This window comes from Dendrobates tinctorius, unplaced genomic scaffold, assembly GCF_039654945.1.
Source record: "Dendrobates tinctorius isolate UK_male_01 unplaced genomic scaffold, ASM3965494v1 ptg000086l, whole genome shotgun sequence".
Lineage (NCBI taxonomy): Eukaryota > Metazoa > Chordata > Amphibia > Anura > Dendrobatidae > Dendrobates > Dendrobates tinctorius.
The window spans coordinates 59,816,206-59,839,364 of NW_027361754.1; the positions used below are offsets into that span (position 1 = coordinate 59,816,206).

At 43.0% G+C, this 23,159-nt stretch overlaps 1 protein-coding gene across 2 annotated transcripts in view; it reads right to left on the bottom strand.

Annotated features, from left to right (window-relative positions):
* LOC141097935 (uncharacterized) overlaps window positions 1-23,159 on the bottom strand; it is a 151,256-nt gene that overhangs the window by 110,476 nt on the left and 17,621 nt on the right. For both annotated transcript variants that reach the window (XM_073585463.1, XM_073585462.1), the window contains exons 2-4: window positions 10,658-10,732; window positions 6,340-6,389; window positions 6,019-6,072 (exon numbers count right to left, since the gene is read on the bottom strand). In XM_073585463.1, coding sequence (XP_073441564.1) covers window positions 6,019-6,072; window positions 6,340-6,389; window positions 10,658-10,732 — 179 coding nt within the window. The remainder of the gene's footprint in view (window positions 1-6,018; window positions 6,073-6,339; window positions 6,390-10,657; window positions 10,733-23,159) is intronic.

Consider the following 23,159-nt stretch of genomic DNA (forward strand, 5'->3'; position numbering starts at 1 on the left):
GATAGACTGAGCAAAGACGGGGCCAAAGCTAACTAGATAGGAAAGGACAGGAAGGCTGCTGTCTGCAATCCATGAAAAACCCTATGAAAATAAGAGCCAACAGACTGACAGTGAAAAAGGCCCTGAAGACGCTAGGCTTCAAAAAGGCTATGTCAGTACTCAGGAATATTCTGAAGACAGAGCAACCGGCAAAAGGAGATTCAGCTCACCCCAGCAGGGAATGGCAGAATCCAGAAAAGCAAGGAAAACAAAAACAAAACACAAATGCTAACAGGCAAAGCAGAAAACTTAGCTTTAGAGGAGAAGGAATCAGACTGGTGTCCTAGAAGTCCACAGAGAAATCACCCGCAGGGCAGAAGGGCGTCGGCAGCCTTATATCCAGTCCGTGACTCCACTCAGCCAGTCATCCTCATTAGGCTCAGGTGCCTGATAATCAGGCTCATTACCTTCCTTTACCAGAATAGGGAGTTCACCAGACCTCAGTGACGAAGGGGAAAATGAACTCACAACAGTACCTCCCCCTTGAGGAGGGGTCACCGAACCCTCAACCACGCCACCAGGGCGATCAGGGTGAGCCCGATGAAAGGCACGCACCAATCTTTTGGCATGAATATCAGAGGCAGAGACCCAGGAATTATCCTCATGACCATAACCCTTCCACTTAACCAAATACTGGAGTCTCCGTCTAGCCAGACGGGAATCCAGTATTTTCTCTACCTCATATTCCATGTTACCTTCAACCAATACAGGGTCTGGAGGTGCCACCCCAGGAACAACTGGTTCAACAAACCTCTTCAACAAGGACTTATGGAACACATTATGGATTTTAAATGTGACAGGAAGAGCCAAACGAAAAGAGACCGGATTAATAATCTCCAAAATCTTGTAAGGTCCAATAAATCTAGGCTTAAACTTAGGAGAAGCCACCTTCATAGCAATATTTTTTGATGATAACCACACCATATCACCAATCTTAAACTGGGGACCAATGGTCCTATGTCGATTGGAAAACCGCTGGGCCTTTTCCTGGGAGAGAGATAACTTATCCACCACTTGGTCCCAGATCTGGTGCATTCTCTCCACCACAGTGTCAACACCTGGGCAGGCAGAAGGCTCCACCTGCCCTGAAGAAAATCGAGGATGAAACCCAAAGTTACAAAAAAAAGGTGACATCAAAGTGGCAGAACTAGCTCTATTATTTAAAGCAAATTCGGCCAAGGGCAAAAATGAAACCCAATCATCCTGATCAGCGGAAATAAAACATCTCAAATACGACTCCAAGGTCTGGTTTGTTCTCTCTGTCTGCCCATTGGTCTGAGGGTGAAAAGCAGAGGAGAAGGACAACTGAATTCCCAGCTTGGAACAGAAAGTCCTCCAAAATCTAGACACAAACTGAACTCCTCTGTCAGATACAATGTTCTCAGGAATCCCGTGTAAGCGAACCACCTGTTGCAAAAACAGGGGCACCAACTCAGAGGAAGATGGCAACTTAGGGAGTGGTACAAGATGAACCATCTTAGAGAACCTATCACAAATCACCCAAATAACAATCATTCTTTGAGAGACCGGCATATCAGAGATGAAATCCATTGAAATATGGATCCATGGCCTCCTGGGGACCGGCAAAGGCATCAACAACCCACTAGAGCGAGAACAAGATTTAGACCGGGAGCAAGTCCCACAGGACTGCACAAAATTCCTGACATCATGAGACAAGGTGGGCCACCAAAAAGAGCGACTCACCAGATCTCTAGTACCAAAAATACCTGGATGACCAGCCAATGCAGAGCAATGAACTTCAGACATCACTCTCTTCTTCCACTGGTCAGGAACATACAACTTTCCACTAGGACAACGCTCAGGTTTGTCCTCCTGGAACTCTTGCAGAGCAAGTCTCAAATCGGGCGAGATGGCAGAAAGAACTACCCCTTCGCCTAAGATGGTAGCAGGCTTGGTCACCACAGGAGAATCAGCAAAGAAACTCCTAGAGAGGGCGTCTGCCTTGACATTCTTAGTTCCAGGAAGAAAAGAGACCACAAAATCAAAACGTGTAAAAAAACAAGGCCCACCTAGCCTGTCTAGGGTTCAAGCGTTTAGCCGACTCTAGGTAAATCTAATTATTGTGGTCAGTGAGGACCACAACTTGATGTTTAGCTCCCTCCAACCAATGTCTCTACTCCTCAAATGCCCATTTCATGGCCAACAGTTCCCGATTCCCCACATCATAGTTACGTTCAGATGGAGAGAACTTTCGGGAAAAGAAAGCACAGGGATTCATTTTAGATGTTACAGGATCCTTTTGGGACAAAACAGCTCCTGCACCAATCTCAGAAGCATCCACCTCTACCTGGAACGGGAGTGAGACATCAGGTTGCCGCAAAACCGGGGCGGAGGTAAATCTTCGCTTCAGCTCCTGAAAGGAAGCAACAGCCTCCGGAGACCAATTCAACACATCAGCACCCTTCTTAGTCAGACAGTCAATGGCTTGGCAATACTAGAAAATTTTGCTATAAATTTCCGATAAAAATTAGCAAAACCCAAAAACTTCTGGAGGGCCTTGAAAGAAGTGGGCTGAACCCAATCATAAATGGCCTGTACCTTGGCCGGGTCCATTTCAATAGTTGACGGAGACAAAATAAATCCCAAAAATGAAATCCTCTGTACTCCAAAAAGGCATTTTGATCCTTTGACATTCAGGGAATTCTCCCTCAATATCCGGAACACAGTCCGAATATGTTCCACATGAGAATCCCAATCCTTGGAGAAGATCAAAATATCATCCAGATAGATAATCAAAAATTTATCGACAAAGTCTCGGAAAATATCGTTCATGAAGCACTGGAAGACAGAAGGGGCATTAGTGAGCCCAAAAGGCATCACCAGGTACTCAAAATGTCCCTCCGGAGTATTAAACGCCGTCTTCCATTCATCCCCCTGCTTAATGCGGATAAGATTAAACACCCCCCCTGAGGTCAAGCTTGGTAAACCAGCAAGCACCTCTAACTCTAGAGAATAGATCTGAAATCAGGGGTAACGGATACTGATATTTAATAGTAATTTTATTGAGGGCACGATAATCAATACAAGGCCTTAAAGAACCATCCTTTTTGGCCACAAAAAAAAAACCGGCACCTAAGGGTGAAGAGGATGGTCTAATATGACCCTTCTCCAACGCCTCCTTAATATAGGACCGCATAGCCTCGTGCTCGGGTACAGATAAATTGAAGAGCCGACCCTTGGGAAATTTACACCCCGGGCTTAGTTCAATTGCACAGTCATAACTCCTATGAGGAGGCAAGGACGCAGACTCATTCTCACTAAATACATCATAAAAGTCCGCCAAATAGTCAGGAACATCATGCGACTGAGGAGAGGTGGAAAAAACTGGAACCTCACTAAAGGCACACCGACAACCCCAACTCACCACAGACACAGATTTCCAATCCAAAACTGGATTATGAATTTGCAACCAGGGAAACCCCAGAACAACGGCATCATGCAGACCATGCAACACCAAAAATCTGCAATTTTCTTGATGGTCAGGGGCGACCCGCATGACCACCTGGGTCCAAAACTGAGGTTTATTTTTAGCCAAAGGAGTAGCATCAATCCCCCTCAAAGGGATAGGCGTCTGCAGAGGTGTCATCGGAAATCCACAACGTTTAGCAAAATCCAAGTCCATTAGGTTTAGCGCTGCTCCCGAATCCACAAAAGCCTTGGCGGAAAATGTGGACAGGGAGCAGATCAGAGTATTTGCCAGAAGAAACTTAGGTTGAACACCACCAACAGAAAACGTGTGTGCAAAGCGTTTCTCTCGTTTAGGACAAACAGAAATAATATGCGAGGCATCTCCACAGAAAAAACACAGCTTATTACGCCTTCTGAACTCCTGACGTTGCGCCTTAGACAAAACTCTATCACATTGCATAGGTTCAGACGTCTGTTCAACCGGTGACAACACCTCTCGTGCAATCCTGCGTTCACGTAAACGCCGATCAACCTGAATGGCTAATGACATAGAATCGTCCAGACCAGAGGGAACAGGAAATCCCACCATAGTATCTTTTACGGCTTCTGACAAACCCTTCTGAGAGAGAGCAGCCAAGGCATTATCATTCCAGGTAGTAAGGACCGCCCACTTTCGGAACTTTTGACAGTACAACTCTGCAGAATCTCGACCCTGGTTCAATGCCAACAGGGTCTTTTCAGCCTGATCAATAGCATTAGGTTCGTCATACAACAACCCCAAAGCTTGAAAGAATGCGTTCACATTAGTCAGAATAGGATCATCTGGTTTCAAAGAAAACGCCCAATCCTGGGGATCACCACGCAGCAAAGAGATGACAATTTTAACCTGCTGCGCGGAGCTCCCTGACGAGTTAGGCTTCAAGGCAAAAAATAATTTACAATTATTTTTGAAAATCAAAAATTTAGACCGATCCCCAAAAAATACATCAGGTGTAGGGATCTTTGGTTCAACAGCATGCGAACGAGCAAGGTAGGCGGAAATTCCCCGCACTTCCGCAGCGAGCTGCTCCACACGATCAGACAATTGCTTTATCTCCATTGAGAGAAAAAAAAATTCCCCCTACGGCCTCAGAGATATAGAGGAAAGAATATACACACACTCTTTTTTTTTTTTTTTTTTTTTTAAACACAATTCTTTCCTGCTATTGAGTACCCTAGGATCTGCGGTATGGCGGGTGATTCTGTTATGATTGCGTCACCGTAGGAGGCAAAAACAGAAATGCTAGCTAAGTCCAGAAAACCAGAGAGGTTGGCAGCTATCGGATTGCAGACCCCTGATCCTATCCACAACAACTAACAGTAGCCGTGGGGGGTTCCTACGATGCCCTAGACCCCTCGATCACAGCCGGAGAATTAAATAGGCCTAAAGAAAGAAAGGGGAAATCTAAACTGCCCCAGAGCAGACCCCAAAGAAATAGGCAGCCCCCAACATATAATGACGGTGAAGCAAGATGAAAACACTAACACAGACAGAAAGATAGACTGAGCAAAGACGGGGCCAAAGCTAACTAGATAGGAAAGGACAGGAAGGCTGCTGTCTGCAATCCGTGAAAAACCCTATGAAAATAAGAGCCAACAGACTGACAGTGAAAAAGGCCCTGAAGACGCTAGGCTTCAAAAAGGCTATGTCAGTACTCAGGAATATTCTGAAGACAGAGCAACCGGCAAAAGGAGATTCAGCTCACCCCAGCAGGGAATGGCAGAATCCTGAAAAGCAAGGAAAACAAAAACAAAACACAAATGCTAACAGGCAAAGCAGAAAACTTAGCTTTAGAGGAGCAGGAATCAGACTGGTGTCCTAGAAGTCCACAGAGAAATCACCTGCAGGGCAGAAGGGCGTCGGCAGCCTTATATCCAGTCCGTGACTCCACTCAGTCAGTCATCCTCATTAGGCTCAGGTGCCTGATAATCAGGCTCATTACCTTCCTTTACCAGAATAGGGAGTTCACCAGACCTCAGTGACGAAGGGGAAAATGAACTCACAACAGGCACCTCATTAACTCGTACCTATAAGGGAAGCCTTTGAGGCGACTATTTGCTCTCGGTGCAGTTCCCTAACTGATCTGGGGCAAGTGGTGGTGCCAGACAGCCGATCCCTGCTGGGTCCTTCTCTCCCCTCCCCCGAGGTGAGCAAAGTCGACACCACCTTCCCCTATGCGATTCGTCACAATCACACACTAATAACCTAGCAACAGTCACAGATAAATCCACCAAATGCCTTCTCCAATAATAACCACCAACAACCTCCAGCTACCTTTGACAATGAGTGCTAGCCAGGGCCCAGATTATATAGGAGATGGGAGTGGCTAATAGTGCACAGGACCTCTCAATAGAGAAGATTAACTCCGTAAATGCTAAAAGAAATTTACACTATTTAAAATGAAGGTGAAGTGCTTCTAATCAGTGCAGGCGTAGGAGAAATTATACACTGCGGTCTTCTGACTCCTCTCTGTTGCAGTAACCTTGTGACACTCAGTTAGTAATTCTTACCTTGAGAATCTTGTGTTGTGAGCTGAGAGCCCCATAGCGATTCATAGAATCTTGCTGAAAAGCAGAAGACAAGAATAAAATTGGTAAAGAATATAAAAGACACCAGTTAATAGCCTATTTGGCACAAAGAAGTCTAAACTTCCTTTGGGCAATTATGAATTTCTTGAAGCGATTCATTTCCAAACCTTCAACATCCAGATGTAGAACCTGCAGTCTCACACCTGCATCCTGCAACTGCACGCAAACTCTGACACCCCATATACATATCACATCCGGCGCACCCAGACAGACATTCACCCAGACTTCCTGGACCACTTTTACCTTTTCTTTGTTCAGGGCCTCCTGAGCTTCTAGTTTATAGACTAAATAATCTGTTCAGAGAAAACAAAGAGAACAGGATCGGTCTGATCAAATTTCATAAAAACTGTTACAAAAATGAAACAGTGAGACTATCCAGATAGAGAATGCTTTACAAAGAGTCTGGACTTCTACTGATCATTTATGAGTACACTTGCAATAATTCACACAAAGGAAACAGCTACAAAGATTGGATTACTAGTGACAATATAAATAATGGGTTTCCTGTCTAAGCTTCTCCAAAGGTTACATGTAAAATGTACCTGAAAGGAAAAATATCTAGAAATAAATGCATAAACTAGAACGAAAGTTAGTTGTCCTCACTGTTTGTGAGTCTGCAGTATCTTTTCTTGATCATGAAACAGTGAATCTTGTAGAAATCCTGCAGATTAAATCACTTACTCTCCTACTGATTAGCTCTATCTTCTGTTGCCAACCAATTGAAGCCCAGTCAATGGATGGAATTTAACTATTTTACTGCACACAGGGCACAGCAGAAAGACATCTGCTGCAGTTAGTTGTCTTACAGCCAAACAAACAGGGCACAGCAGGAAGACTTATCCTGCAGCTGGTTGTCTAAGGGCCCCGTCACACATAGCAACGCACCAGTGATCCCAACAACGATATTTCCATGTCAGGATCGCTGGTGTGTCGCTACATAATCGCTGGTGAGCTGCCAAACAGGCAGCTTCACCAGCGATCAGCACCAGCGACAGGAGGGTAACAAGCGACGCATGTCGCTTAGTTACCGACTGTGTACCTTAGTTACCAGCGCGTTGGTGCAGGGAGCTGGTAACCAAGGTACACATCAGGTTTCTAAGCAGCGCACAGCACTTAGAAACCCGATGTGAACCTTGGTTACCAGCTCCCTGCACCAGCGCGCTGGTAACTAAGGTACACATCGGGTTTATAAGCGCTGCGCGCCGCTTAGAAGCCCGACGTTTACCTTAGTTACCAGCGCGCTGATCGCTGGTCTCCCACCTGTCACACGCAGCGATGCGTGCTGGCCAGTGGGAGACCAGCGATCAAAAAAATGTCCTGGCCATTCCAGGACGATCAGCGATAACCGGCAGGGGGACCGGCCGCTGGTCAGTGTCACACACAGCGATCTCACTGGTGAGATCGCTGTTGCATCACAAAACTTGTGACTCAGCAGCGATCTCACTAGCGAGATCGCTATGTGTGACGGGGGCTTAAGGCCGGGATCACACATGCGAGAAACACGGCCAAGTCTCGCATCTTAATACCTGGCACTGCTGCCGGCACTCAGATCGGAGCATGCGGTCGCATAGCAATACATGGAGGCGCACACTCCGCTCCCAAGTGCCGGCGGCAGTGCCGGGTATTAACATGCGAGACTCGGCCGTGTTTCTCGCATGTGTGATCCCGGCCTTATAGTAAAAAACAGAGTGGGTACAGTAGGAAGACTTCTGCTGCAGCTGCACCGGTTTGTTATCCAAAGCTTCCAGTGTAATGGGCAGGGCTTCAGTAAGATTTCTGGCGTCCAGGAACAGACAGCTTGCCTTGGAAGACTTCCGGGGTATAGAAAGTGATGCAAAATACTGGCGCATGCGCAATACTAATTTTATACTTTGCCCACAGTTGGGCAAAGCATACTGCGCATGCGCAAGTGCCCTATTCAATGCGCACAAGCGGAAACCCTACGTGAACGCAGTAATAAGAAGAAACAAGTGCGTAGGACAAGACAGGAGGGGGGGATAAGCCCCACCCATCGGACCGGACCACGGCGATTTGCATACATCGATTAAAAAGGTTTTTTTGCATCAAAGGTAGGGGGATCAGGGGCTATAAAAGGTACTACTAGAATTCTTATGGGACGCACAATTGATTGATATCTTTACCTGATATCACAAAAAATGGGTGACAGATTCCCTTTAAGTCTTTTTTTATTTGTGCATGACAACTTTGCTTATCCCGATGTTTAGACATGTTCATTAATTGTGACTTTTACTAAATGTATTGTTGTTTTTGATGCATCTCACTCCAGCACTTGCCTGGAATAATGTTTTTGAAGGAATTTTCAATTTGGTACGTTTTTTGCGACTTTTTGAAGGTTTGTGAAACTTTCAGTGCTAAAAAGGTCTCGAAAAAGTTCAGACAAAAATAAAGAGAATTTTTGATTTTGCACCAAATTCGTAAACGGTGTGTGACATTTTTAAGAATATGGGACAAAAAAAAGTTTGCAAATACAGCTAGACAAAAAGTGACTTCAATACATCACAAATGATAAATTAGGGGCTGTGTGTGTCCATTTTTGCTGATTAGTGTTCCATTAAGGAAGAGAAGATGAGGCAAGAGTCGACCTTCATTCCCCTGCCTGGTATTGGAACTAAATCTATATTATCTGAACAAGATTGAGCTGCAATATCAGAAACAGCCTGTGGGCAAAATTGGCGCTGTTTCTGCAGCAACAAAAAAATAAGTTGTCAATAGGTATTAAACCTGGCAATTTGATTCTATTTTTAGCCAAAAATTTGCATCCATATACAGACTGGGTGATGCGGTATCAAAAAGAAAAAAGTTCAATTAGTCATTTAAAGAAGCATTCCTCCCACTAAAGATTTTATCCTCTTAATATATTGCAGTCATCATATTATATAGCACTGTGTACTTACAATTGCTCATTTTCCCTTTCTACCCAGATAATTCTTCTCTTTTCCATTAGGTTTATGATATCACATGACTTAAAACGGACTAGCTGAATCATTCTGTGCTCTATGTAGAAACAGTAGGTCTCTTTTCACTGCATGAATCATCATTAGAACTACAATTCTTTATCACTACAAAGTGCCTGGCACAGGGAGGAGTGGAAAAGCTGGGTCAGGAGATGAATAGGAGCTGCTCTGCCAGGGACTTTGCAGTGACCTAGAATTGTAGATACTAATGATGACTCATGGAGGGAAAATAGACTTTCTATTTCTACATGAAGGTTAGAGGAATTGATCGGTCTGCAAAATTAAAATTTGGGTGATTTCAGTTGTGAAGCTGCAGAATGGTCAGTGCTGCTCTGAAATATAACACAGGCTTTAACTAAGGACCAGTACACTTATCTTCACATTCAGATTCATTCTCGTATAAAAGAGATGATCAAAATGTAAAGTACAGCTAAAATAATAATACTACTACTAATGGGAGCTGAATCAGAATCTACTGATCTTAGAATTCTGACTATGATGACTTGTTAAATGCTGGGATCGTCTACTGATCCCTACTGTGTAAATACAGAAAACACAGCCCTAGCCCAATAGTGAGGATACAGCTGTTTTACAGGAACATCCAGAACCCTGCGGTGCAGCTACCAAGTCCCCGCTTTGGAATTTCGATGTAAGGAGACCTGGTTGGCTTTGCTCATCTAAGCTACAATCCAGAAAAGGAATAAAACATGAGGAAAAGCAGAAGGAAAGGATTTCTACATCAAACAAGAAGGGCGAGGCACTGATAAGATAAGTTCATCCATTCTCTTTTCAGCTTATCATAAATATATATATTATCTAGGGGCTGAGGAACAACTCAACTTTCACTTGTGTCTTCATCAGGTCTGACATGGAAAACAACAATTGTGAAGTTTTCCCTTCTATGACATGGGATCAATGGGTCTTAAAATAAAGATAGATTGGTCAGCACCGACACAGTCATGATGAGCCCAAAAACCGCAACTGAGTCAGTGCTGCTCCATCTTATTCTTAAAAATCCACCCAACCCCCACCCCCAAATATAGGGAAACAAGAGCTTTCAGTAGAAAGGATTCGGCACCACCAGAGTACCTCTCAAAACGACACATCGGACACAAACCACGGTAAATGGATATCGTGGAGTTCAACTTCATCAAAGTCAATGATAATGAATCCTTGGAGAGAAGAGAAGTGGCACTCACCATCCATAAAATATTCCTTTATTTTTTGTGTCATTAAAATAGAGAGGAAGCTGGATACGCTGTGGATGACAGGGACCCGTAGAAGTCGTTATACGCGAAACAACCGTTGTCCACAGCGCATCCAGCTTCTTCTCTTAAAGGAATATTTTATGGACGGTGAGTGCCACTTGTTTACTGTCCAAGAACTGATGAACAGATGAACAAGAGCTTTCACGTTGCAGCTCTGCACAGAAAGTTGTGCAGTTTTGTAAAAGTTAAAGCTTCGTCAGAAGAGGAGCGGCGTGTGTGATCATGGAGTCAAGTATGCAGAGGATATTTTGGATGCCAGGAGATAAAACAAAACCTGCTGTTCTTCAGATGGTAGAAACAAGAGGACCGGGTACTGACCTTCTTTTGTCTTCTTGTGCTCACTCTTCTCCTTCTGTAAAGAACGTTCCAGCCTGGAGCGATGCTCATACACCACTGAGGACCAAGTAGAAAACAAATTATTGTTATGTTGTGAGAGAATTCTACAAGACCGATATACCAGCAAGACGCGTGTCCTACCATGCCAGCCAAGCCACAGTATGCCAAGTAGGTGAGCAAGAGATCCTGGAGTCTCCATAGTCAGCTATTTACTAGGGAGCCTCGGCAAAATTGTATCTTTAATTTCTTTATGTCCTTTCCACAATTATGGCATCTTTTGTACTGGCGTTTTCCTGCATTTTTTCTTTTCTAACTCCAGTGAAGAAAGTTTTTTTTAAAGCTAAAATGCTAGCAAAACGTTTAAAAAGAAGACCGGATGTCATGTACTGTAAAAGAAGACCGGATGTCATGTACAGTAAAGCATAGAGCGTCTTCGGAATGGAGAACGCCTGAAGAATGGTCCGACCACTTTTGATAACTGCTTGAAAACCTGAAGTGGTTAAAATACTGAACATATGAATCAGCAGGTCATTTTTTCATAGAAGTGAACATTTTCATTGTTTTGATAGCTTTCAGAGTGTTTTTTTCTGGCGGATTTCCGAGCGGATCTGCTACTAGCCCGCCTAAAAAAAAGTCATAAGAACATACCCTTAAGGGGGAAGCCATCTTTTGCTCTGAACTGAACACAAAACAAAGCTAAGCTGTACTCGAAAACTAAGACAGAATATAACCAATTTCACTTCTATGAGAAAGAGTAGTGTGCATGCTCTGTCACATATGCAGACGTTACTGTGCAGGGATGAGGTGGAGGTGACCTCTCCATCACCTACAGTGTTTCCTGAAAATAAGACCTACCCTGAAAATAAACCCCAGCGTGATTTTACAGGATTTTTTGAATATGCTTGAAATATACGCTATACTCCAAAAAATAAGCACTAATTACAGTGAGGGCCAGCGTGGGGGTGCAAACTGGGCAAGTGCCCAGGGCAGTCTCTCTCAGGAGCCCCCAGCATTTGTAATCCGAGGTTAATGACTTTTGATGACATCAACGTCATGTGACCATAGTTTCACTAAAGGTCCTTTAAATGCGGGAGTCTAGAGGAACTGAAGAGGATACAGGCATGTATGTACAAAGTATGTATATACATGTGTGTATATACATGTGTATGTACAGTGTGTGTATATACTGTACATGTGTATGCATGTGCAGTGTGTATATACTGTACATGTGTATGTATGTGCTGTGTGTGTACACAAATGTGTATGTAAGTGTAGTGTGTGTATATACTGTACATCTGTATGTATGTGCAGTGTGTATATACATATGTATGCATGTGCAGTATGTGTATGTACTGTACATGTGTATGTATGTGCAATATGTCATGATCCATTTTTGGATCTGTTGGCAGATCTGGATTCTCACATATAAACCTTTCTCCTTTGTGGTTATCGGGGGTTAATATCTGTTTTTCCCTCCGGTGGCCGCTGATGTAATTACATTGCTGCTGAATTTGCTGATGCAGGTGGTGATCACTCCCACCTTCCTTTAAAAGGTCACCTGTTGCATCAGCTGACTGTTGGTTAAACAGGTCCTTTTGGATACCAACCGAGCTGGAGACAGGAGGTTGCTGGTGCAGTTGTGCTTAAGCTGAATGCTATTATCTGGTGCCTTACTCTGCTGTGCGGTGCATTGCAGCAGAGAAAGCTAAGTGTGGTTTTTGTTACCCTGTTCCTTTTGCTGTCTGTCTATCCTTACCTTGTGTTGTATTAGTGCAGCGGTGGGACCAGTGTCTTCACTTGCGAATTCTCTACTTAGGGACAGGTGCAGGGCAAGTGAGAGCTAAGGTAACCTGCTCGGCGACAGGTTGAAAGAACGCTAGTAAGAGCAGGGCACATCCTCAGGAGAGTGCAGGAGGTGTCCATTTCCCCGTTCCCTATCGCAGGGCCCACCGTTGTAATTGTATCCCTGGTGTTCCCTTGTTTATTTTACCGTTTAGTGACTGACCGATTGTTGGGTCGTGTCACACAGGGCCAGTCACTTCGTGACACAGTGTGTTTATATAAACGTGTATGTATGTGCAGTGTGTGTATATACTGTACATGTGTATGTATGTGCAGTGTGTTTATATAAACGTTTATGTATGTGTGGTGTGTGAATATACTGTACATGTGTATATATGTGCAGTGGGTGTATATTCATGTGTATGTATGTGCGGTGTGTGTATGATATATATATATATATATATATACACACACACACGTGTATGCACAGTGTTTGTATGATTTCATGATTATATTTGAATAAATGGTGATTTTGTGCTCAAAAGTAATTGTGATTTGTTGTTCATGGAAAAAAAATCAAGACATCTCCAGAAAATAAACTCTAACCCATCTTTTGTAGCAAGAAATAATATAAGGCCCGGTCTTCTTTTCGGGGGAACATGGCATGAGATCCTATGATAACACATCTATTCAAGAGCTGGAGAAGGTATGTTTAAAATGACATGTGCTGACACCCTGCAAACAGCCCACAAGCTGAATAGTCTGCTAATGATGGTTTCCTTTTGCATCGGCTCTAGGCAGAGCTTCCAGTTCGCCTGAAGCAATATATAATATGGTCATTAATTACATGTGACGATTAGAATAAATAGCGCTGCTTTATCTGTAAAGTTACAAAAACATCATGGAAAGTTCTGAAAAAGTTAAATTGTGACGCGATTAGTACATATGACAGTTATTGTATCCAGCCATGTCTGATGCAAACGGGCAAATGCTCTGTACAAATCAAGACCATATGATTATAATTCCAGGAATGATAAATTACCGTCTTTCAAAATAACAGGGAGCTGAGAGCTAAAAGCCTGAGCTGTAGGAACAATGTACCACAGAGCGATACTAGTCATATCCTGTGGTTTTATCAGTGAATGTCGGACCTTTACTTTTTTTTCTTTTACCGCCAGATGCAGATTGCATAATTAGGCCAAAAATATCTTACTGATAGTTTTTTTATCTATTCATTCAAGCAAGTGAAATGACCAAGACAAAAAGTGAAGTGCTCTTTTCAGACTTTCCATAGAAGTGAATGGAGAAAGCGCTTTGCGGCCACCTCACCGATAGTGGAAAGAAATGTAACTCCATTCTCACGATAAGTGGACGTCCCAAAAGGTGGGACTTGTATCAATCAGACCTTTATGTAATATCTTGTGGATGTTTATTGAAATGTCCAAAATGCGAATGCCCCTTTAAACAGGTAGCCTTATCACAGACACAACCTCATTGGCCACTGGTCCAATTTCCAACAGAAAGAAGCCACCAAATTTGAGCTAAAGTTTCAGGTGTACATCATTTCAGGAGCATGTCAGGAAGGGGGAATGGAAAACATTTGTACAAAAATTTGTAACTTTTTAAAAAGTCCGAATTGATGGATCAGCCAAAAACATCTGAAAGTCAGTGCCACTCTTGAAAATCCCAAAATGACAGGAGTTTTAAAGAAAAATCAAAATAAAGTTTGATACAGTCATGAGGGTCCCTATTTATGAAGAACCTTGTCCTCGGTGGGGACTGCTATCTGTAGTCGATGTCAAAAGTCTTGAAACTGCCACAAATTTTGGTTTTCGCAAAGTTTGTTGCTTCAGTGTTTCCAGATCTTTCTTGTCAGAAGTTTCTATGGTTCGTAGGCAAAATTGTGAGTGAGCCCACACCATGGATGAAATGCCCCCACACGTGAATGGTCTCAGGATTCTTTACTGTTGGCATAAGAACACCTGTTCTCCCAACAGTCATTCTTCCTGATGTCCCAAACAGTCTGACTGCAGAAGACAGGGGGAAAAGTTATTCTCTCTGATGAAGCCCCCTTCAGACTGTTTCTGGAAGAATGATTGTATGGTGAAGCAGAGGTGAGCGCTACCATGAGTTCTGTGTCTGTCAACAGTAAATTATCCAGAGACCATTCATGTTTGGGGGCTTTTCATCCATGGAGGGGGCTGACACATAGTTTTGCCTCAGAACACGGCCATGAATGAAGAATTGGATCTTATCATCCTCCAAGAGCAACTTCTCCCAAAGATCCAGAAGCAATTTGACCATGGGCAATGCTTCCTCCAGCATGATGGAGATCATGTCACAAGGCAAAAGTGATAACTAAGTGGTTCAGTGAATAAAACAATTACATTTTGGGTCCATGGTCAGGAAACTCTCCACATCTCCATCTCATTGAGAACCTGTGGTGAATCCTCAAAAAGTGGAAGGACGAATAAAAACACTGAAATTACGATAAACTCTAAGCATTGATTAGAGAAGAATGGGCGGTCATTAGTTAGGATTTGGCCCAGATGCTGATATCCAGCTGCCAAAGAAAAGGGCAGAAGTCTACAGAAATAATGGACAACTCTGTAAATATTGAATCTTTACATTTCAGAAACTTCATGTATTTGTCAATAAGAGTTAAAAACTTATGAAATGATGATAATTGTATTATAGTAACCGGAGAAACATCCAACTAAAAGATCTAAACACACTGAAGCAGCAAACTGTGAAAACCAAAATTTGTGTCAGTCTCAAAACTTTTGGCCACGACTGTACTATTCCAATTTTAAAACTATGTGTCACTCTCATAGAAACATAATTAAATTCTTTTTTTTTGGAGTCTCGGAAGAAAGCTATGGAAATAAGGGAGGGACGCACAAACTCCATGCAGATGTTGCTTTTGGGCAGATTCAGCAATGGTGCTAACCACTGAGCCTTAAAAGGGTTATCCAGGCTTGACACAAAAGTCTGCAATTATTCTATGTGATTGCAGATTTCTGAATCGTGATAACGTGCATTTAGCACACTGTCAAAATTTTACTGGTATTGCAGATGCAAGCGAGCGGTCGTGTGACCACAAGTAGACAATTTGCATTTTTGTAGTCACGTGCAGGCTAGACGTGCTCGGCCTCTCTTAATAGAAGTGCATTGAGTAAAGTTGGACAAGTCTAGTCGGCACAAGACCACAGGTATGCTCGCTATGGCAATACCAGGGAATCTAGACATCATGTGCATCACACAATGTCACAATTCAGATGATGGCTGTCACATAGCATGACTGCAAGCTTTTGTATCAAGCCTAAACAACCCCTTTAAAGATAGTATACGTTATCTAGGAAATACATTTATCTATTTAGAAACACTTTTCTTATATTGGTTAATGAGTAACCGTTGTGCAAATATTTATGTCATAAAGGAATGGTTCACATGAAAATAACAAACTTTATAATCTTATCACATACATCTGTTTATTTTCCATCCTGGACTGATATTACATTCTCAATTGATGTGTAATCTTTGTAATCATTGAAAACAGATTTTTCCATTACGGACATAGGACATGGCAGTTGGTGCTAATAAAGTTCTATGGAGGAGCTGGAGGTCGACATAGACAATTTACTGAAAGTTCTCTTAGAAGAACTTGGCATTTAGCAGATCCATATAAGAATAAAGACCATACTGTAGAGTCTAAGTTAGGTCTTTTTCACATCTAACTGTTCTTTAAATAGGACCTTTCTCTGATTTTTTTTTTTTACTCAAAATCCTCAAATTGTTGCTGATCCGCTGATTTTGGAACAGTTTTTTTTTTCTGCGCCCCTCCGTTCCAAAGCTCCCCGGTAATAAAGATACAAAGCTTCCATTTAACCAACTGGGCGTGAACTACAGAACTTCTGTGTGTGGGCGTTTGCTTTTTCCACTCTGATGCTGGCCAATCAAAAACGTGGCCGCGCCCACTGAGTATTTCTGTGGTTTACGCCCAGTGAGTTAAAAGGAAACTTTGCCACTTTATTACCAGGGGGCATAACTTTGGAACAGAGGGGTGCAGAAGAAAAAGAAACACTGTTCCAGAATCAATTGATCAGTGGCACTTGGAGGAGAGACTCAGTTTAAATAACAAAAAAAATAGTGGAAGGTCCTCTATAACTGGAATAAAAACATGATTGTCTGGAAAGACGCTGGAACCACAAGCGTCAGCATGCCTATACTTCGGAGGAACACTCCACGAACCTCATTACACGACCATCCGATAATTAAACCCTCAACTCAGGTCTATAAACATAGAAACATTTTTTGCTTCCAAATTTTAATGTTGTAATTAATAAAAAAGTCATATCTTCGCCTCTGGAGGAAAGACGGTTACATTGCAGAACCTGACTTGTCGCATGTGTCCATAAAATATAGGAAAGAATTTACACGGCTCATTAATAGAGAACCGACCATGATCAGCCTCAAGATCCAAGTAAATGATGGGTGTCTGATAACCCTTCCATGGCTGGCCGACATTTGGAGTCCTGTGCTGGAATCTAAAGTAATAAACTGGAGCATGTCATCCCCTCATAATATTATCTGAAAGGCCTAAACAGATAACTTACCATGGAAAATTTTAATTGTAGTGGAAGCACTACTGGAAGTAATGAGTTGTTCACACTTAAAGGGGATTGTTCATGATTTTTTTTAATTTAAACTGAGTACATCCTCTAATTTTCACTGCTCCATTGACTCTGGAACAGTTTTTCTTTTTCTTCCTTGCCCCTCCATTCCAAAGTTATGTCCTGACTCCCTGGTAATAATAAAGAAGCACCACAGAACTTCTATGTGGGCGTTTGCTTTTTCTTTTCTGATTCTGGCCAATCAAAACAAAGCCGCACCCACAGAAAAGTACTGAGCCCAGTTAATTAAAGGGAAAAAATGCTTCTTTATTACCAAGGGGCATAACTTTGGAACAGAGGGGCACAGAAGAAAAAGAAAAACTGTTCCAGAATCAGTGGGAAAAAATGATCATACTCTTCTCACCTTATTCAGCAGAGGAGCCTTCTAAGGCACCAGGTTCTAAGTACGACAGATGCATTTGCACTGCCTATAGATACAAGGTACCATCTATTCCCATACTGAATAGTTCACAGGTATTTCACATAAACTGTATTGGAATAACAGTGACTGGACCCGGATTAGACACGGAGGTGGAGCTGCTCTCCTAGAGTCAGTACAATTTGTCCATACAAATCAATGAAGTTAAGAGATCGACTTCATCGTTCTCTATGTGGTTTCTACTGAAACAGAATTATCAAATAAGGGAGGGCCGTGCTCAGCAGAGCAAATTAGGATTTTTTTTCTTGAAAACACAACCTGCTTCTTTAAGAAGGTAAGAAATAGGCAAACACATAGACCGCTTCAGTTCTGGAGTCCTTGTTATAAAATTATGGTGTTTTGAGAAAAAAAAAATAAAATGGCGATAATGGGAGTCCCTTCATCTCGAGAATAAAACTGAGCATGTCAGGACATAGATTGTTATAGAACAGGGCAGCACAGTGGCTCAGTGGTTGGCACTGTACGGTGGCTTAGTGGTTGGAACTGTATGATGACTCAGTGGTTAGCACTGTTGCTTTCTAGCGATGGGGTCCTGGGTTCAAATCCCACCAAAGACAACATCTGCATGGAGTTTGTTTCCTCTGGGTTCTCCGGTTTCCTCCCACATTCCAAAGCCATACTAATAGCTTCGCTTTAAGACTAATTTAAGAAAGTTTTTTTTTTGCACATGGAGCAAACTGGTGGGAATAGTCTATGAACAAACTTGCCTACAATATTGTGGGTAGAGGACATGGATTATTCATAAAAAATGCACCTCTCCTCTCCAAATAAAGACCAAGTCTTCTTCTAAGCAGGGAGTAGCCGGTCCGTTTTGTACTATTAATACGGTAATTCGCTGATCATATTCAGGATGCAACAAGCTTCCTCCGGGTTATCTTCTTATCCTTGTACACATGATATTTGGATTTGTTTCCCCCCCCCCAGGCAGGAGTGGATCTGTTGTACTGGTTAGGGCAGGCTCAGGATTTCTCCCTTGTAAAATACGTGACAGTATATTATCATAGCGATCCTTAATAAAAGACATTCATCCATAATCGAGATCACGACAAGCTGCCCTGCAGAGCGCGAGCAGCAAGTGAAGAATGTGGAAATGACGGTGCAGTAATCCCCTACCCCCTAAAGTGCAGCCTGCCCTCCCATATGTCATAGCAGAGGAAACAAGCACCAGACACATTGGACTTGACCAAATCCAATATTTCCCCTGGGCGTTAAACGGCTCCAGAAATGTTGGACAATCTTGTATAAAATTCTTGGGAAAACGTGACTGCGATGTTCCAGAAACAGCACCACTCCTAGGCTTCATTCACACATACATGTGACACGTCCTAGTGAGGTCCATTTTTTTTCTCAGACAGCACACAGACCCATAATACCGATCCATGCATTTCCAATCTGTGAGCATATCCTATCCTTATCTGTTTCGCGGGTCAGACCATTAAACGGATTATTATTTCATTTTTTTACCATGGGCCTAAGAACTAACAGGCTATTAGTTGATAACTACCTGCCTGTTGTGCCTGGCACCGGCACAGAAGGGTCACACACTGCTCCTGGCTGTGATTCAGAGGCTTTCGCTGACACAGCAACAGAGCAGCAGCTTCTCTTCAGCTCTGCTCTGTTGACAGGGCAGGATTGGCAAAGTCATTCTGATTGACAGCCGGATCCCCACTGCCCAACTGCAGGGAGCCGGCTGTCAATCAGCATGACGTAACCTCACACCTGGAGATCAGAGTAGCCTGGAAAGGGAAGAGCTGCTCTGTTGATGTGCAGCAGCTGAATCACGGCAGGAGCAATCAGACAGGGTAGGACAGGCAGGTCGTTACCTCTGTTACTAAAAAAAAATATAAAATAGCCCTAAAACGTATTTACAATGATATAGTGGACGTAGCCCCTAGCTGGTCAATAGTGAGTGCTGCCTGAACTCAGCCCATGTGTCTTTCGGTGAACCCACAGTGTCGGTGCCAGCGCGCACACAGTCGCAGTCTCCACCTTTTTTATATAAAGTAGTAAATAAGAAACTGGCTGAAAAATGGACAGGTCAGTTCTTTTCACTGCTTCACATCTTTGGAAACCAGAAGAAATTACCAGAGGCTCAAAAGACTGAACATATGCTCAGGAGGTCCGGACGTTGTGTCAGGGGCAGCCGAATCATTAGTGCAACCTGTGCAGACGCACAGGGGCCCGGGAGGTAAGAAGGGCCCATTTCCATTTCCAAATCAGGTGGGATTGTGCATTATGATGACTTATTGGTCTGCAGAAGCTCCATATATTGTTCTTGTACAGGGGTCCTGTTCTGTGTGTGTCCGCCAACGCATTGCGGTCCATCTACAGACCATGAAGAAAGGTCATATGAACCCGGCTAATGAATAAGTTGCACAGGTGAGGAAAAGGCCATCAAACAATTTTCCAATCCATCCATTCCAGTGCCCCAAAGGACACAGGAGAGATACCAACACCTCCCAGCAAAATTTCAGCCAGCAGATAAAAACACATGTAGTAAAACAATCAGGGTCAGAGCTTCCTGGTGTCAATTTCAAAGTCTGACTCATAGCACAGTCTGCCCCAATGGACTAGATCCGATAAGATCTCCTTCCAGCTGTCTCTAGTGTAACAGAGAAATCCGGTGCTCCGCCGCCACCCGACAAATCCCTGCCATGTAGTAACTACCAGGTATGTCGACTATTCCAGGTCCATCCATCCATAAGAGATGTTCTTACAGTAGTTTTAATATCAGGAAGAGACTCTACCAAGCACCGACCATGCCTGGTGAGCAATGGCGAGAATCAATCACCTGACTGGTCAGGAGGCCAAGAGATCGACTCCCATAATCCTCAATTGATGATCTACGTGAAGAATTTGCTATCAGTTTTCTAGTCCTAAAAACACACTTTTATGACCAACTGATCTCAACTACTGAAGAGTGGAGTTTAACGAATAGGGTGAGGTTTATCATGTCTCACAGAGCAAAGGGGGGAGGCTCCTGCTGCAGCAAGTTATCTTAAAGGCAGAGAAAGGACAGTGAGAAAAAAAGAGGAAATCCCCTAGACAAAAAGAAAATACTGTAGGTATTTCTTAGATTGAAGTGTAATAGGATCAAAAATAGGAGCAATAAAAAAAATCAAATATTTGGGGCATTTTGTTCAGGTTTAGCCTCTTTTTTTTTTTTTTTTTACAGAGGACCCGTCACCAGGTCAAAAGTGGTGAGGTACTGCTTCCTCATTAAAGGCCATAAAAATTAGCACAAAATTAAAACGACTTATAACTCTGTAACTGTATGGCAGATTTTAAAAATGAATAAGTCTCATAAAATAAAAGCAAAAACTGGACATTTTTGACTTGGTGACAGGTCTTCTTTAGAAGAGTTGCACAGTGTTTTCTTCATAGAAATAACGCCATCCTTGTCCAGAGGCAATGTCTGATAGTTCATAGTCAAGTAAGTTGAAAAGACCTAGGTCCATCAAGTACAACCTTTCTTCACCAATTGTACATTTCGTCACTAATTTAACTATAACCCACAATGTTTCGTGTACTGAGGAAATCGTTCAGCCCTTTTTTTAAAAGCTGTTATAGTGTCTGCTGTTACTACCTCTTGTGGTCGGACATTCCATAGTCCTTACTGCTTTAACTGTAAAGAACCCTTTCCTATATAGCTGCCAGAATCTCCTTTCTGACACTCGTAAGGAGTGCTCCCTGGTCCTTAGTATGGTCTTTGGTAGGAATAAGTCATGTGTCATCCTTTGTACTGACCACACATATGTTTTCTACATGTGAATGAGATCTCCTCTGAGGAGTCTTTTTTGTAGACTAAACAAGCCCAACTTTTCCAACCTCTCACCATGAGAGACCTTCCATCCCTTATAATCTAGTTGCTGCCATTGAACTGACTCTAACTTGTGAATGTCCTTTTTTAAATTTGGAGCCCAAAAATGGAACCCATTGTAATGTAAGATATGTCTGTAAAGTATGATGTTTCTGGAACATGCTAGAAGTCTCCCATTGCACTCTACTGAGGACATTGTGGCCTGTCATAGCTGCAGCATTCCCCCTTGCCCCCCCATAGCAGCTGTGTGTGTATCTGCCTGCATGCAGCTCTGTGAAACCTGAGATCACAGTAGGATTCTCTCTTCCTTCCCCCCTCCCTGATCAGCCAGGAAGAAGATTCTCCCTTTTGTTCTCAACCATGCGGCTGAATAAAACTATGAGTAATACTAAAAGAAGCTCTATCGCAACTTCGCAAGAACCATACACCACAGAGATATAATAATCACATCCCTGTGTAGGACACGAAACCGGCTTTCTACCCCCTAATTTTCACGGTTCTAACACCACCAGAAGCTGAGATATGGATTACTCCCAAACGGTATAATGGAACTACGGCATGCTTGGTGTCTAATTATTGTATTTGTCAAACTACTACGAATGATACCATATGCTTGTTTATACAAGCGTTCCTCGTCTAGATATAGTTATTATAAGTTTGTAAGTAGATTATAACTTCCAGAGTAAGGGGGCTGAACCTCCCCGGCCAACCCCTTTCGTGATGTAACCGACCCTAGGCTATAAGATATCCCTCCCTTAAAATTCTTTAGTAAAGCTGGAGTTTTCATGATGAAAGGACCTATCAGATGTCTGGGGACGTCTGGCTAAGCGGCCCATCCCCCTACCACGTGGCTTGCCTAGAGATCATTAAGCAACTGTAAGTTTTAATTTCTGCTTTTCATCCATGTTATTTTATATTTGCAATGTACATATCTAAAGTCTCAACTTTGTAACAACTTTTTATCAATGTAATCACTGCCCTCTTTGGGGAATAAATCGTAAAATTATCAGTCTGTCTTCATGCTCTAAGAAACGAACTATGCGCCTTTTTTATATAATTGCGCTACTAATTTGGGGGTTTGCTACCGACCCTCTTAATTAACTCTTTGATTAAGTGAATCGTGGCTGGTGGCAGCGTGGTGTGTTCGGTTGGTTGGGCAGCTGGCAGTACGGAAGGGTCTTATATGCTGAATGAGTGGCTGCGGCCAAAGCATTGATAATTCCCTTACTGCAGTAGTCTAATTGCCTGTGCACAACAAGCAGCCCATCCAGCGACTAATTATCCTAGGTGCAGTTCCCTGACTGACCTGAGGGTAAGGGAGGCGCCGGAGAGCTGCGAGTTCCAAAGTGGAACTGAGAAAGTGGGATATCCAGAAATCCCCGCAGTTCTTGTTAGTAGTGGTGGGGCATCGAAAATAACCCCCTGCGATAAATTGTTAGGGCAAGATTAGCTTGCTGTATATTTTTGTCACATGGTGCCAGTGGCGGGATAACTAAGATAAGTCCCCACTGTGCCTGTGATAGCCGTGTGCTGGCAGTGCGTCGCGTCCCCCCGTCCATGACATACCGGTGTCAGCGGTGGGATCGTGACATATTGGTGGCAGCGGTGGGATCGTCACACCCATATTCTAGATGTGGCCTCACCAGTGATTTATAAAGGGGTAATAATACGTTGGGATCACAGGATTTTCTCTCTCTCTTTTTATACATTCTAAAATCTTGTTTGCTTTTGCGGCTGTGTCCTGACATTGAGAACTGCTGCTCAGCTTAC